This window comes from Brachyistius frenatus, unplaced genomic scaffold (genome assembly GCF_029030835.1).
Source record: "Brachyistius frenatus isolate BFR_SWC_R1_liver_20210118 unplaced genomic scaffold, ASM2903083v1 Contig_122, whole genome shotgun sequence".
Classification (NCBI taxonomy): Eukaryota; Metazoa; Chordata; class Actinopteri; family Embiotocidae; genus Brachyistius; species Brachyistius frenatus.
The window spans coordinates 395,906-413,967 of NW_027210721.1; the positions used below are offsets into that span (position 1 = coordinate 395,906).

Consider the following 18,062-nt stretch of genomic DNA (forward strand, 5'->3'; position numbering starts at 1 on the left):
GTAACCTGGACCATCCACCATCCACCATCCACCTGTACCAGCGTGGAGAGAGTAGTGGTTCCAGGTTCTGGTTGATGGCTGAACAACAACCACCATCGCCATCAGCAAGAATGCTTAACAGCATCTCCACAGCAGGCCTGTTCCCAGGTCAGCCTCAGCGGAGCAACCTCCATCCGGCTTCAGAGTCAGCCCACGCCAGCCAGTCACCTGCTGGATCCAGGAATCACCAGGTGAGCTTCTGTCTGCAGGTTTGTTAGGAGTCCGTCTGCTCGGCTTTCCAGTCTTCCTCCAGTTTGGCTACCTGACCTGAACTCAAGTATTAACTTTTCAAGTAAGTGTCCTTTTCTCATTTGTTGTTTCCATGCGAGTTTCTTTCGTTCCACTTGAGGCCTTTTACTTCAGTTTGTGTTTTCTTCATCTCACTGTTTCAGTTTTCCTGTTAGTATAAAAAGTTCTCCCTCTTTTCATTCAAAGAGCTTTTTGTTTGCTTTAATCTTTCAGCACTGATGATAGTTCAAAAATTCTTTGTAAACTAGTAGATTTTGTCCACTATTAAAGCAACATGAAATATGTATCAAAAATCAGAGTACATCTTAAATTGTGTTTGTGAAAACAAACAATATGAATACATTCAACGAATTTCTGCATCGGCTGCAATAAAATAAAGTAATTGTTATTGGACAACAGGATAAATGCACTGCAACTCACATTAGAAATAAAAACATAACTAAATCACCCTTCACCCAGATCCTCTTGGGTTTTATTCTGGAGACTACTGATTGTCCCAAAAACCTCAGGCAGACTTTTTCTCATGTCCAAGCTTTTTATTTATTTATTTATTTATTTAAATAAAAGATCATTTGCTGGATGAATTTGTCCCTTTCACACTTCAGAGGGACTGGTGGAGGTGACAGACCATTTTGACAGTAATTAGATGGCTGATTGTTGCGTTGTGGTCACCGCAGGCAAAAGACACAAACAAGCAGCACTCTCCTCTTCTTCTTGCATGACTAAAACAACTGACTCAGGAGGAGGTTCATATCCTACTTTCACGTAATGCACCATTTGGCATCGTAACCGCTTCCTGCTCCACGCAGCAACCGTGTTAGGGATGTTCACATCTTCTAGTCTTTGACTGCACGGTCGCCCTCCATGTTGTGGTAAAGTCAGACAGTAATACAGCAGGGTTTCCTCGTTCTGTCATCCTCATAGCCACATCATCTCTGTTTATATTCTTAATGGTTATATAGTCTAAGCTTTGATGATGCTCCGTCTCTGGACAATACAGGATGACAAAATGAGCTTTAGATGGCCAGTTAAAGCTCTCCGAGGGTGCCAACAAACTGAGCTTTGAAAAAAAGCTTCACTGAGGTCGTGTTTGTTTTGTGTGGCTGTTGTGTTGTGTTGTGTTGTGTTGTGTTGTGTTGTGTTGTGTTGTGTTGTGTTGTGTTGTGTTGTGTTGTGTTGCCTTGAATTGAATTGAAAGTTGTATGACTCTGTTAACCTGCTGTTTAAATTCCCCTTGAAAACATTTCAGGTTGTCTTTTATGATCAACTGTACAGAATTTCTGAAAGTTCTCTCTGTCTGAGCCACATACAGAAAGCCTTGTACCCATGATGCTGAGTGCCCTCCCAGCACATCAGTTGGTCATCACAACTGCACCGTTTGACAGCAAAAGATTTAACAGGAACCCAAATAATCGCCTTGAAAAACAAATCAAGAAAAATGGGAGAATTAACATAAATCTGCCTCCCTGTGATAGAATATCAGGATTCATTATAGCGAAGCTAACTGGTTGAATACTAGTGTATATTGATAGGTCTGTTTCACTTGGAAGTGCAGTCACCCTGAAGTGTAAAGGCATATCTTCTCTCGCTAGATGCTATCCAGACTGATTTCTTCACAGAGAAGAATCAGCTCAGAAAGGGGAAATATTAAGGGCAAGAGGAGGTGCTGCAGCTGCCTGCTCAGTTGTGCATGAGATGATCAACATTGGGAGGCTTTTATCTGAGTGCTTTTCTCAAGATTCTCCTTACACAAGGATGAGCAGCGAACAAGTATGATGCTTTGTAAAAAGGTTCGCTGCTTTTCAAAGACCACAAGACTTCTCTGCGATTCTCAAAAGCACCCGATGGGACGCAGCAGCAGCTGGGCTGTCACTCTCTCACCTCACCCTGTAAACAGCGTTGCATCTGGAGCACGCCCCGTCGTCCCAGGCAACGGCCACAACCACACAAATCAATGTGGATGAAAACTACTTTGCAGAACAAACACTTTGGCTTGATTCATTGGGGGAAGCTGAAACTGTGCAACATGCAATTACAGTTACAGAAACTCACATTTGTTCTACGACTATTAGAAAAGTATATAAGAGTTTGGATTTTACAGTTGTTACCTGTAATGTCTTGAATGCGACCAGACCAGCCTCAGCACAAAAAAAGTAATAAATGCACATCCTCATGCACCAACCACACACTGGCTTGATCGATGCATTGTGCCACAAAGAGCTGTGTGTTGGCTAGCAGGGGGATGGGTCAGTGTGCTGCTGCTGCTCGCTGTCTTTCTGTGTATTCTCGTCTCCTCTCTGGTCGCAGCGGCAGCTGACTGTTGCTGCACTGAGAGAATCTCCAGCTAACTTCCAGCTTAGAGAAGCGGCCGTTTAAAGGTGGTGGATTCTTCACCGTTACATGCGTCGGCGTCTCTGATCCTCGTCCACCACAGAGTTGCCCTGAAGAGGAAAGGAGCTCCACTCTCTGGATTAGGTAAAGTAATACTTTGTTAATAGAGTGACTTTTCTCTGGATTTGTATGCAAGGCTGTAAATCATGGTCTGTTTTAGAATAAATCAATTGAAAATGAATAGTATGGATCAAACGTCCTAAGAAAACAAAAACAGTTTTGAAATGGTTTTTTCAATTATTGTATATAATTGTAAATGAAGCCTTTGAATAAACAGTAGTTGTTTTCTATTTTTCAGTTTCCTGCAGTTTCATGTGTAATTTTTGGGTCTTATTTAAAATCTTTTTTTCTAATCAACTCTTGATTAGAATAATACTTGATCAAAATAAAAAGATGTATTACTGTAAACGGATACTGATGGACCATTATAGTTATTGTCAGAAAGAGGTTTGATCTCTTGATGCTTTAACTTTTGGCTCGCCAATATAAAATCATATTTTCCCACGTGAAGACAACTTTAAATTATAAACTGACCATTCGTACAGAAAGATGAATCTCTACTAGAGATGTTTGTTGATTCAAACTAATAATTCTATCAAGAGAACATCTTAAAGGTGTTCACCAAACGATCTGTAGGTCTGTGATCTCTTAATATGCTTTTAAAAAGGGTTTTAATGTATTTTAATATCCACTTGAAGAATGATGTACTTGAAAGCGTACAGGCAGCAGACAGGGCTTCCTCTCCTCCGTCAGAGCTTCTCCACTCTCATCGATCCATTTACTTTACATGAACATGAACTTCGAATTAGCAATTTCTGAATGAACAAGAACACGTTTCATGCACCCGTCCGAGTTATGAACTGTTGATCAGAGACGGTAAAGAGTACGTTTCACCTTTACAGTCAACTCGGTCACATGAATCAGATATGCACTTGATTTGTGCGATTTTAGCCTTTCATATGAAACACAGCTCCGAGGCCTAATGTGGGGAAGCAAGAGGTGATTGAGAGTTCCTGTGACGCACGAGGCTTCACTGAGCACAGCAAGAGCTCGCTGTGTGGACCTGACACGCTGCATGTCCATGTGTACTGCACCCACTGTGCTGCAATATACATGTCTTTGCTTATGTATTATTGTTTTACACCACAAAAGAAACTGCAGCTTGCATAGCATTTTAGAGAATTTAAATAAATGTAATAGTTTTGAAGGGTGCAAAAACATTACAAAGCCACGGCATATTAGATACTTCATACCATGCTAACATATTCACACGTTTTCATGTCAGATTCACTGCTGCCGAGTGGCATCGATCAACTACATTTTGGATCAGGGGTTTTGTGTCAATGGCAGAAACAGTTCATAACATGTTATTGTTCTCAAACAAACTCTTTATTTATGCAATACATGACACATTTGAAATGAATTTGAGAGCATTTTGCTGCTATGGCAGCTCACTCCGGTCTATATGCTGAACCGAGGCCAACAGGAAATGGGTTCACGTATGAATGAAGTCCATATTCCGCGTGTCCTCATCACATTAACATAAAAAAATAAAAATAAAAATCCTCTTATAATTACTGCAACAGCTGAGCAATGGAACTCCACAGTCCATGCAGCCATTTACATTATCAAACATTCCCTGACTTGATCACCTAGTCCATAAATAACATCTTATTTACAGCACAGCAACCACTACAGGAATTTTTGACCAATTGTTACACTTCAGTACATCTTAAAAATGATTCTGTGGCATTTTCTGACCTGATAAAAACTCTCGAAGCAAATCAGTTCAATAATACTGAGTGAGGATCTCCTCTCTGACCAGACCGGCCATGGCAGCTTCACTGCTCCTCAACTCTTATCATGATTAATACTTAGCCAACCGCTTTTACAGTCTGCAGGCGTTAATAATTGATATTAAAAAGCTCTGACTGTCATAATCCTTCTCATTCTACGTACCATGAGACGTGTAATTTAAAAGAAAAAACAGCAGAAAAACGTATGCTGTTTTAATCTGACATGTAAGTGGTGACCTAAAAGATTATGGGGGGCATTTTAGTCCAAGAAAGCACACTGTGGAGAAAGTTTTAAGTTCTTTGAACAGGAAACATGTCTGTTTCCATGTGTCAGTTATTGTGGAGCACAGTTAAAAGACTTGGACAGGGTTGGGAAGTCTAACGGAGCCAATATTGGCTAAGTAGGCTTCCTGAAAATAAGGTTTAATCTCCACCCTGTGATACTGTTGATCCCTCTACAAACTTGTCTGTTTGCCAGAGAGGCAGACCTTCTCATCGCACATTTTTGTAGGCATAAGGATCACGTATACATCCGCCTCCTGGTGTAAACATAAGATCAAGAGTTGACCTGTGGAGCTTCTAGATGCTGTCCATGTTGCCGTTGCCTAGCAACAGTGTTTTTACGACTTACCCATTTGACTGCCAAGCGTACGACATCACAAGTTCCCATGTTGCAACCATTTAAACGCAGTAAAACATCATGGAAATCCTCCAAGAGCAGCTGAAACCACAAATCTGAACCTCGTGGTGTGGAAATGTCAGGTGTCACCACAACCAGTCGAATTTATCCTCTACAGGTCATTAAGAATTACACAGAACTTATTGTCTGTTTTCATGCGTGTTTCCCTTCATCTATGCCGAACCCCACTTCATCCTCCAAGATGCTGAACCTGACCTCAAACTCACCCTGAAGGGCGTGAATATACAAAAGGTGATGAAGGTCGACAGTTGTAAGACTTTTAGTACTGTTGTGGGAAAGTAAGGTTTTCAGTTCTTCTCCCTATTCAGCTGGTTTGAAAAGCTGAGACAGGCCGTCTCCAACGTCCTGCCAACGAAACAGACCTACTGCACAAGACGGGCCCAAGGACAGCCCGAACTATAACACCCCAGCTCTTCCATAGAAACTACAGACACACTGCCTGTTCCAAAACTCAAACAAGTTCACAGTTAAGTTTCAAAGCATCAGCTGGGAGGAAATGTGGGGATTTCCGAAGGGAAAACAGTCGGTACAGAATGTGAACTCGAAACTGGCACATTTCTCAAGCATCAACAACTGACACGAAATAATTCACATGACCTGAAGTGAAGTGACTCAACGCAATAAAATGTCAATGTGAAGGAACGATAACTAAATAAAGATGCGTTGTGCTATATGACATCATGTATTTGTATATTTTTGCCCCCAGATATTTTGATTGTTGATGGTGACGACTTGTATTGCATAATGCTGCAGAGGTTAGTGGGTCGGTGATTGCTGTACACAAAGAGAGATGCTGACATCTGTGTGGTTGTGTTCCCAGAAATGGACGTGCAACCCGGATTCTATCGGCAGGTGGATGTGGAGGACCACGCTCACTACATCGTGGCCTTCTTTGTCTTGGTGATTGGAACTCTGGGTGTTACTGGGAACGTCTTGGTCATGTGGGCCTTTTACTGGTAAGCGGCTTCCCTTGTGGGAAATGGTGATGGTGAGCAATGTGCTTGTCTGTCGTCGTCAATTTTAGAGCTTCACATTTCAGCCAGCCATAAATTACAGATTTTTTTCCTCCTAAAGCTAGTTGTCCATATTTTAGTCTATTCTGCAGTTTCTAAATGGTCATTGGTTGAACAAACTTCATCCTCCAGTCAGGTTCCATCACAGACTTTGACTAAGAAGGTGTGGGTCCAAATTATTAATGAATAATATCATTTTCACTTCAGTGAAAAAGTCATGCGGTCATGCTCTCTGAGAGACGCTGATATCAAGAGTCAGATCTCCAAAAAAGATGCGAATATGCTTCTTCAAAGGGAGAGCTTTTATTTCTTTAGTCTTTATTTCTATAATCAAATGGAGTTTTACTTGTGGTAAAGCTTTCTTTATCTTCATATCTCCTGGATCATCACACATGTAGAGTCATGGCTAAACATCCATCCAAAGAAATTTCTTCTGAAGGTTTCCTGTTTTTCCAGTTTGAAGCTTTATTTTGAAGTATTGTTGATAATTTGCTGTATCACCTTCCTTCCTCTCCTCTTTGAGATGTACCTTCTTTTTTGCGTCACACCTCCACTCAGGGAAAATATAATTACACCCTTCAACTGTCATCATTCAACCATAATTGTTCTATAATTGTTCAGATTTTTCTACCACATCTCCCACAACATTAACCACACTTTCACTTGGTTTTCTGAGGGATGATAAACGGATGAAACAAAATAAGTCATTATTTGTTCATGTTGTTCACAACTGAACTATCATGAATCACAGAGCGTCACTCATGACTGCACCCGAAGCTTTCAAGTTTCCACAGATAAAGATTGAGCAGGACCTTTTTCATTGTTACCTAACTAACTTATATACGAGTCCACTATTCTTAACATATTCAAAAACATGTAATATGTTATTTTGTCATCTCTGTTTCCTATACATCTATTTAAATCAGTAATTAAACAAAATCTACAGTATATTTCATATTTAAATATTAACATCGGGTTTCCATGTCACTTACCAATCAAAATAAAACAAATAGTTCAACATGCAGTTGTTTTTACTTTTCTGAATCGATTTTGGTTTATTAAATTACTCATCAATTGTCAAAACTATTACAATAGAAAAAATAGACAATTTCAAGGGAAGACGAGCAATTAAATATTAAATACACAACTCATAAAAGATCATTGCACCTAGATTTGACATTTTAACATGCTTCAATCACATTTCTGCATGTGAACGGATCCTGAGAACCAATTCTAGGAAATAAAGTGGGCCGCAGTCGGAGAGCACAGAGCTCTACTGTTCCGTTCATAGAAGCTGTTTGCCTGAGGACTGTTTGGTTAATCAGAACACTGTCAAATAGCACTTTTAAAAAGTCTATCTGTTTTCAGATATAATGGACAACACAACCAAAACAGATAAGAGTGAGTATTAAATGAAACTTTTATATCAGTATGTATTTTTAGAGAGAAAAACAAACTGAAAGTGAAGACTCCAAGCACTTCATGTGATATGATGTTGACCCTGTGCAGATGTTCCAGGGAAACAGTTTATTGTTGCATTGAGAAGAACAGTCGAACACCACAAGCACACGCAGAACTGTGTTCACGGCAGCCTGCAGGCATTCAATAGCAGGAAACAACTCACTGATTTCATAATGGCAATGGACAAATCAATGCACAAATTCAATAGTTTAGCCAACTACTCACTAATTTGCAAACAGTCAACAGTGTGCTTCCACCTAGAACACTTAAAGAAGGTAAGCAAGCATAAAAAAAGGAGTGCAACTCAAGGTTATCCAATCAGCTAGGTGTGGCCCAGTATATAGTGACATCACACAAAGTACTGTAGACGTTCAGCTGCTGCAGATTACAAGACAGAAAATGTGCTGTTACACAAATTGCTATTAAAAGCAGAAATCCCGCCACTTAACTGATTTTTAAATGTTTAGATTCCCAGTGAAGGGCATCACGGCGTCCTTCCATCCATCATCCATCCATCATCCATCCATCATCCGTCCTTCCATCCATCATCCATCCATCATCCATCCATCATCCGTCCTTCCATCCATCATCCATCCATCATCCGTCCTTCCATCCATCATCCATCCATCATCCATCCATCATCCGTCCATCATCCATCATCCATCCATCATCCATCATCCATCCATCATCCGTCCTTCCATCAATCATCCATCCATCATCCATCATCCATCCATCATCCGTCCTTCCATCCATCATCCATCCATCATCCATCATCCATCCATCATCCGTCCTTCCATCCATCATCCATCCATCATCCGTCCTTCCATCCATCATCCATCCATCATCCATCATCCGTCCTTCCATCCATCATCCATCCATCCTCCATCCTCCATCCATCATCCGTCCTTCCATCCATCCATCATCCATCCATCATCCATCCTCCATCCATCCATCCATCCTCCATACATCCATCATCCATCCATCCATCCTCCATCCATCCATCATCCGTCCTTCCATCCATCATCCATCCATCATCCGTCCTTCCATCCATCATCCATCCATCCTCCATCCTCCATCCATCATCCATCCATCATCCGTCCTTCCATCCATCCATCATCCATCCATCATCCATCCTCCATCCATCCATCCATCCTCCATACATCCATCATCCATCCATCCATCCTCCATCCATCATCCATCCTCCATCCTCCATCCATCCTCCATCCATCCATCCATCCTCCATCCTCCATCCTCCATCCATCATCCATCCTCCATCCATCCATCATCCATCCTCCATCCATCCATCATCCATCCTCCATCATAAATATGGGAAAATCCTCTTTATATTTCAACACACATTTAGAATTGAAAACTATGATGTCAATTTCATATTTTTTCACTTTTTATGAATTGAAATGCTGGCCTCTAGAACCCCTGTAGAACAGAGTATACATCGCTGTGTGTATTGCCTCCAGTATATAGACTGTCCTCTCCTGGTATATAGTATACAGCTGAATTCAGCGAGGAGCCAAGTGTTAGATCAAATCCTGCGGCTGACATGTTTTTTGCATTAAGGTCCAACATTCAGTGATGCTCCGTTGTCCACAGCTATCTCCAATGTCGCATCACTCAATCTACTCCAGTCACACCTGTTTACAGAAAGGCACTCTAACTTATCTGCTGCTGCAGTTTTTTTCTAGTGAGTGGGCGAACCGGGAGGACAATGCCCAGAGGCCACCAACAACAATAGAGCTGATGTTACTATTGAAGTAAATATTCAGCTGTGGCACCATGAAGCATGCTGCATCTTTGTTATCAGTTCAGTTGGAACAAATATATATATCCTGCAAATGTGTCTCCATAATTCCTTTTTATATCACTGTATATTGAAATAAAGGTGAGTGTACAATGCTCACTGACACAGATTACACTGGGACCTCAGATGAGTGACATCAAAGGCCGAAGCTTCCATTTACAAACGCTAAAACGAGATTGAAGTCATGTTCAGATTTTTCTGCCTCAGCAAACCGAAAATCACCACAACCGGGCTCGTTTCCGGAGATCTTCTTTCAATGTAAAAAAAGGCTTCAACTGGGATTTATGCAGTGTTCCCGTAAAGCAATGTAAGGTGTGTGCTGTGAGCTGGAACCGTCGGTGTCCATTCACAGCCAACATCTGCTGTCGACGCTACGTGGAACAAAATGCTCTTATCGTTAAAAAAAACATGTACACAGAAATTTGTATTGTAGGTTTCCATGGAATGACAGAATGAGCAGGAATATATTGAGTTTGACAAAGCTAAAAGTATGTTTTCTTGTTAACTAATAGCTGATGCAGTTTAAACTAACTCAGTGGGAGGGATGCATTTTATGTGCATCTGTCTCGTTAGCTCAGATTGTTTTTCTGCAGAATTGAAAGGAGCAAAGTTCCCCAAACTGAACTGACTTTATTGGAGGGAAGTTTTGAGGAGCAAAGCTTGAAATATTTAAATCAAACACAAATGCCCCGTTAAATTGATCTTTCTGCTTGAACTTGTTTACACGGTTGGCTCCAATTAAATATACAAAAAGGGCATTTATCTTGCAGCATGCGATTGTAGATCTCAGAGGGGGCAGCACGAACAACAAGCTGGTTTGAGTCAGTCTCTTTAAGGCAAATTTATATCAATGACGCTCTCTTCTGATTGGCTGTTTCTCTTCTGAGTGATGTATGCTCGGGCCAACCAGGTTTTTTTTCAGTCTTGTAGCTCGCAAGTTCTGTGATGCAATGAGCACAACGTGTTTTCTTCAGAGGGTTGTGCTGAAGGTGGACATACGACATGTGACGTTGCAAATTATGGCAAAACTAAACGGCACAGTTGCTCAATAGAGGATGTGTGGAATTCTCCGTGAACTGACACTTAACACTTTACCAGCATTTATGTAGCACGTAGACCTGCATTGTTTTTTTTTTTTAAAAGAAATTAAAATTAGAATTTTATAATAGGCAACCTTTAAATATAATTTATAATTGTATTTGGAATCTCTTGGGATAAATTTCCTATAGCTTCAAACACAGCAGAAATCACTGCTGACCTTTGAACTGCAGACTAAGAGGTTTTGCTGCCACAGTGAGACAAGAGAGTTTATTAGAAAATCCATTTGTGCTGGAGTTCTGCAAGAGTTTGATTTTATGTGTACAGTAAAGTGTTACGGTGTTCGTTTTTGTGATTCCTCCGTGAACAGCTGCAATCTTGCACTTTTGATCAATCTTCGATCTGACCTTGATTTACTAGCATTTTATAAACAGTATAATGGAAACAAAGGTGGATTTAGGTTCAAATGGATGTACATTTAAGAGCTGCTGGATAAATACTGTACCAGCCAGGTTATGAATCTGCAACCCAAAACATCTGCACATCTGCACATCAGTCTAGGGACAACTACATCTTTCACACGTGGACTTGAACTGAACTTTAATGACTGTGATTGTGTTTTGGTACGTTTGTACAGAAGATTTTACTCTCTCTGTTACTAATGTTTATCAGATCTGTAAACTCTTTTTGCATCTGTCCCCCATATTGTTTTATGGGATACTGAGCCTTTCAATCATCATGTGTTTCAGTAACAAGAAACTTCGAACACCCCCCAACCTTTTCATCATGAACCTGGCAGTCAGTGACTTCCTCATGGCAATTACACAGTCACCCATCTTCTTTGTTAACTCCCTTTACAAGGGTTGGATTTTTGGGGAAACAGGTATCTGTTTTTATATTCAAATGCATTGTCTGCACTTAAAGAAAAACTATGTTCTTTATATATCTATGTGTGTTGTTTTAGTATGATATAGTTTGGATAGATATGAAATGGTATTGAATATAGTGCCTTAGAATTCGTATTTGTTCAGAGTTAATACTGTATGTGTGGCTGCTGCTGCTAATGTGTTTAGTCATCAGTCTTCAAACTGAAACTGTAAATTATTGATAATATTCTCCCTTTTTATTTGTTCCCCACAGGTTGTAAAATATATGCCTTCTGTGGGGCTTTATTTGGAATCACCTCGATGATAAACCTTTTGGCCATCTCTGTGGATCGATATATTGTTATCACCAAGCCTCTGCAGGCCATACAGTGGACCTCCACCAGACGCACCTGCTTCATCATTGTCCTGGTCTGGTTGTACTCACTCGCCTGGAGTCTCGCGCCACTTCTGGGGTGGAGTAAGTGAATAAAATCTCTGCCCACGTACTCTTGAGCAACAACCCTCTTTCTGATATTCTTGAACCCTTGATACTTTTTTTTTTTTAAATAGAATTTGTCATTTTCCTAAAGGTTCGTACATCCCAGAGGGCCTGATGACCTCATGCACATGGGACTACGTGACATCTACTCCAGCCAACAAAAGTTACACATTGATGTTGTGCTGCTTCGTATTCTTCATCCCTCTGGGCATTATATCCTACTGCTATCTGTGCATGTTCCTGGCAATTCGCCATGCGAGCAGGTAAATACATACAACATGCACAATTTCAATGCTGTCATTTATTGGAAGACAACCTAACAAGTGCATAAAAAACATTATAATATAGTTTAGTGTACCGCGCAGACAACAGCCCCCCTATACTGTGACATCAGCAATCAAATACAATAATGAGCTTCAGAAGAGGCTTCAAATACATTTTTATTTTCCTCAATTTAGCCTGTAAAGCCGAATATATTGACTACAAACCCTTTTGTATTGCTTCTGTCTGTCCAAACAGAGATGTGGAGAAGTTGGGGTCTCAGGTGAGGAAGACAACGCTGATGCAGCAACAGTCCATCAAGACTGAATGGAAGTTGGCCAAGATCGCCTTTGTGGTCATCATAGTGTTTGTTCTTTCCTGGTCCCCCTATGCATGTGTCACCCTCATCGCCTGGGCTGGGTAAATATACAGTGTTAGAAGCTGGGCTTTTTATGATTTTTAATAGTCTGACAGCATTAATTATGTTTAGACAGCTTGCATGTGTAAATCATTCCAGTCCTCCTATAGAATATCATTAAACATGATATTTTTGCATTAAGTTCAACCTACAGTACGAGTATTCCCAGTCTGCTCCCCCTTTTTACTTGTCAGCACTTTACACCTTTCAGATATGGAAGCGTTCTCAATCCTTACTCCAAAGCTGTCCCTGCTGTTATAGCCAAGGCATCGGCCGTCTACAACCCTTTTATCTATGCCATCATTCACACCAAATACAGGTGAGTGCACTTATCTCACTAGTTGTTAACTTAAGACATTTAGAAATTGTGCTGAGAGATCCTTGTTTTTTCAACAGGGACACGCTGGCAGAAAATGTCCCCTGTCTTCACTTCCTTGTCCAGCGACCCAGGAGAGGCTGCATATCAGTGTCCCGAAGCGAGTCGTCCTTCAGGGACTCGGTGCTGAGCAGACAGTCGTCGGTCTCCAAAACCAAGTTTCACAGAGTCTCCTCCATGTCTACGACAGATACGGTGAGTTTGAATGCTTCAAGTAGAAACAAACACAGAACGAGCAACAAATCAGATATCAATTACATAAAATGCATCATTTTAAACAGAAGGTTATTTTCCTCGCCCCTCGCAGCAGGTCAGGAGTGATGTGGAGATGGATCCGATAGACCAGAGCCATTGTTTCAGATCCAGCTATTCCCTCGGAGTTCTCAGGGACAAGGAGGACCGGTCACTGATTAATCAGACCGCGGGAAAGGGAAGCCAAAACCAGGAACAGGTAAGGTAGGTGTTTGTCATTATAATTGCAGATTCATATCATCACAAAGTCCAAACGCTGTTTGGACATGTCCTTTCAAGACGTGTCATGATGACTTGTATTTGACTTGAATTGTGTTGTAGACTGTCGTCCCAGAGCCCGGTTCACTGAACACACACGGCCACAAGCTACCGCCTGAGTCCGTGGACGCTGTGACGCCCTTGTCCTGGGGGAGGAGAAGGGAGGAGCATCTGGAAAGTTGGAATACACAGAACAAACAGGAAGAAGAGCAAGAGACAGAGTTTGAACGTGAAGAGACGGAGGAACAGCAAGTACCGAGGGAGAAAGATGAGAATGAGTCTCAGGTCCTCATCCGGCCCGACTCTCCGGACAATATTAAACATGTGCATTCCAGTGCATTCAACAGACGCATCTCGAGGGACGGCACTCTGGACTGTGACTATAGTGAAGAAAAACCAGGAACAAGAAGCAGGCAGCGAGAACCGCTGCTGGAGTTACAGCCGCTGGACTGTTCTGCTCAACTATGTGAGTCTGTGCAGAGATTTCTGTAACACAGAGCTCAACTTCTGCTACGTTCACTGGTCCTTGGAGCTCCATTTACTGTGTTTAAAGAGTTAATCATCTTTAAATGAATGTGTTCAGCCACGCAGGTCAATCAAAAACATCTAGTTTTGTTTCTGCAATACAGAATTTCTAATAAGCGTTACGTACACAGCTCTCTTGTTTAGGCTAGCCGTTAACGTACACAGTTGTGTTCGCCTCGTTTTTGTGAAGAATCTTCTTTGCTATCAACACTGAAACAAACACAACGTAGAAATGGAGTTTTCAAAGTTCTTTACAAGAACTGAGAACAAAATGTTACGTCCTAAAGCCAAGAATCAACTATATATCAAGAACAATTATTTAACACAAACCAGATTTACCATCAACTTGTAGAGACCAAAGATTGTCTCCTTTTGAATGTTTCTTATTTTTTTGTGAAGAAACTAACTTTATTCACGCGTTTACTTTATAACTAAGATTGATTATCAGCCGTGCTCAAATGGGAATATATGGTCACTGCTGTATTTCATGTAAATGTCCTGTCTATGATGCACTATCAACATGTTCCTCATGTTTATAATGAGTTTGGGTGATTGTAGAACTGATGATAATATACTTATGACACTGTATCACAATATTTATTTGTACTTTGCTGACATTATTCGCGATAACAATAACTGATGGCACTTTAGTAATTATTTGTTCTCCACCCCGAGACTGGCCTGCCCACTCACTCCAAAGCTACAGTTCAAGTCTGAATTTAAAGAGACATCTTTTGAACCACCTGAGATCTTCATCAGGTCAAAATGTGTTTGTAAAACACAAGATGATGAGAACGGCATCGAACTATTTTATTGTAAAGCGTTGTGTGTGAACATGATGCATTTCAGCAACCAAACTTCTGCAGCTCATAAAGACACTCGACACTCTGATGTATATGATCATCTGCTGTGTATACCAATATCAGAATGATATAGTTTTCAATACGTGTTCTCAGGAACAGAACTGCTGCTGCAGCAACCTCCAACGTTTTGCATAATTTCTTCCTTTAAATCTTCATGTTCCTGCTGGAAATAGTTTTCAAATGGTTCTTAAGAGCCTCCTTGATATAACTTCAACATTAGTGAATTCATTCTCTTCGGAGAAATGCGTCTGTATAACTTGCTGTGGTTATAAAATGATACACTGTGATGTTATGAAACGTTGTGATCAACAGCTGACACATAATACATTTGGACATAAGATGGTGTGCATAAACTTGACCAATTTAATGGAATCTATGCATAATGTCTTATACATAAATGATGGCACCTGCATTATCAACATGCATATTATTTATCATGTGTGAAAGGCTGCAGTTGGTACCATTACTTGTAAATCCACTTAAAGGTGCTGTCGAGAGGCAGATTGATACAGTATATTGATATTGTACTTGTTTTTTTTAACCCACTAAATCCCTTTTAGTTTCTGTTTGTCTGAGCAGCTTGACAGAATAAGAGTGAGGAGAAAGAGAAGGGAATGACATCCAACAGATATCCCACACGGGGTTGAAAACCAGGACACTGACCAAGGGAGACCACAAGTCCATTATCAGTACGGATCTACTTGAGGTATGACTGATTTGTTCGGGGTTTGCTATTCTACAATAAACCTCTTAAAATTCCTTCGAACTGAATCAGCCCCGATCACAAAAAGGCCCGCTCACATTTTTTTTTTTAGCCTTCCTGAAAGTTAATTCCAGGATTTCCCAAATGAAATGCTTCGCCTGTTATGTGGAGATGAGATAAAGGTACGTAGCGCAGCCTTCCATGAAGGACTCGTGCACTTCAGTTGTTCAATAGCATTGTACTGGGGGGTTTAGTCGGTTGGCGACCATACATTGACATGTAGCACAAAGTATGCCCCGCTGACCTCCACGGCACAATGCAAATATCTGAGAGCATGTGGCTCCACTGGCTGCATACAGTTAACAGTAATGTGTACACAGATGTGTTTATTTAACCTGATACAAAGGTGGCAATGCAAATCATTTGAAATGGCTTGTAATGTTATTTCAAGCTTTTAAAAAGACATCCAGACACTGAGCAGCACCAGACAGGACACACAACACCGGGGAGCGAAAAGGAATGAGTTTGGTCTTTTAAGTGCCAATCCATCCTTTATTGTTCTGTGTGCAAATAGCAGATCATTTTAGTTTATTCAAGGATGATTCATGAGTCATGAGTTGGGCACCGAACGTTTGTGAAGTTTCAGCAAAAAAATCTTGAGATCAGTAAGAAACTTCAGTGAATCTTCTAATATGGTAAATAGTGTTGAATAATTGTCGCTGCCTTGAGTTGACTTCATGACAACCTGAAGCTAGATGATATGTTTAGCTTGACAAGAACAGAAATATTTATAAACCTGTCACTTCCTTCCCTGAAGCCATAAATGGCATAAATCCATTCAGTCGGCACAAACGGTGAAGCATGTACTTCCTGTTCTGACCACTAGAGGGAAACCAACACTGCAACTAAAATCTGGACAACTGCATGACTGACATATACCACAGTAACCACACAATAATTCATTTATTACTTAAAATAATGATGATAACATGTAACTGAGTTACAAAAGACTTTAAAGGGAATATTGAAAACACAAATGCAAATGGAAAGTCTGAGGGAAATCGGAAAGACAGAATTTACTGTATGCTGGACTTTAATAAGAATGTCTGATATCATGTGTTCAATAAAACCCCTTCAAAAACATATGCTATGTCAATGTCAAAGTACAAATAACTCCAAAGGAGTAATTACTGCCTACATTTCTTTATTTTATGTACAAACCAACGTGCTTCATGAAACAGTATCTGACTTCCCGGACCTGCAGCACACTCGAAGCCTTTAGTGGAAAGCAGCACGTCACGGTTCACGGACTCAACCAGGGCGGCTGGTGGCCTGTCAATGTTTAAATGTTTCCTGCGTAACATCATGTAAAAGGATCTGCCTCTCATTCATTCCACCACCAAGAATTAGCCTTCTTATTTTAGTGACACAACTTTCCTTGACTCATAAATGCCAATGAGAGAATTCTGGATTTTAATAAAAGTCTAATTTCAATTAAAAAGCATCAAGTTGTTTTAAGACTGAATATAGGGATGTTTAAAAGAAGCCAAATAATGCAGTGATAAAGACCATCCACAGACAAGGGGTGTGAAAATATTGACTTTATTTGCGTTGGACAGCAAAAGGGGGACATCAGCGACAGTTTGTGACATCACAAACTGAGGGAAGTCCGACACAGTGGCTGAATACAGACTGAATTTCTCCATAGAATGAGTATTTTGATTCTATCAGTATTTCACCTGTATAGCACCTAAACCAGCTTTATAATCACAGGACACACGGAAATCTGAATTTATGTAGGACCTTTATGAAAGAAAGAGTTGGCCAGCTGAGTGAAGCCTGAAGCCTGAATGTAATGTTTGTAGTTATCTCACCTTTCAATAGAAAGTGTGAAATCTCCTGCAGGTGAAACACAAACAGTTGAAACAGTTGAAACCAGATGATTGAAGATAAATCAAGGTTGTCGGTGTGAAGCCTGTCTGACAGCAGCAGCAGAGTTCATGTGAACTTTCAGCATGTTGCACAGGTGGATGATGTTTTACACCAGTTTCATGCAGCAGTTCCTCCTCCACCGTTCACCTCCTCCTCCACCTCCTCCACCTCCTCCTCCACCGTTCACCTCCTCCTCCACCTCCTCCACCTCCTCCTCCACCGTTCACCTCCTCCTCCACCTCCTCCTCCACCTCCTCCTCCTCCACCGTTCACCTCCTCCTCCACCTCCTCCTCCTCCTCCACCGTTCACCTCCTCCTCCACCTCCTCCTCCTCCACCGTTCACCTCCTCCTCCACCTCCTCCACCTCCTCCTCCTCCGTTCACCTCCTCCTCCACCTCCTCCACCGTTCACCTCCTCCTCCACCTCCTCCTCCTCCGTTCACCTCCTCCTCCACCTCCTCCTCCACCGTTCACCTCCTCCTCCACCTCCTCCTCCTCCTCCGTCCACCTGCTCGGTGCCGCCGTCAGACGCCCCTCCGGGCTGTGACCACGCCCACCGGCAGCGGCGCCGCGCGGCTTATATGCGGAAGTTTCCGTTCCGCTCAG

At 41.3% G+C, this 18,062-nt stretch overlaps 1 protein-coding gene across 1 annotated transcript; it reads left to right on the plus strand.

Moving 5' to 3' along the window:
* Positions 1–2,687: 2,687 nt before the first annotated feature.
* opn4xa (opsin 4xa) lies at positions 2,688–14,128 on the plus strand. Its single transcript, XM_069713752.1, has 10 exons — positions 2,688–2,763; positions 5,996–6,131; positions 11,253–11,386; positions 11,644–11,847; positions 11,960–12,131; positions 12,388–12,549; positions 12,759–12,866; positions 12,944–13,118; positions 13,231–13,374; positions 13,497–14,128. The coding sequence occupies exons 2-10, from the start codon at positions 5,998–6,000 to the stop codon at positions 13,923–13,925; spliced, it is 1,662 nt and encodes a 553-aa protein (XP_069569853.1). The 5' UTR covers positions 2,688–2,763; positions 5,996–5,997; the 3' UTR covers positions 13,926–14,128.
* Positions 14,129–18,062: the final 3,934 nt, after the last annotated feature.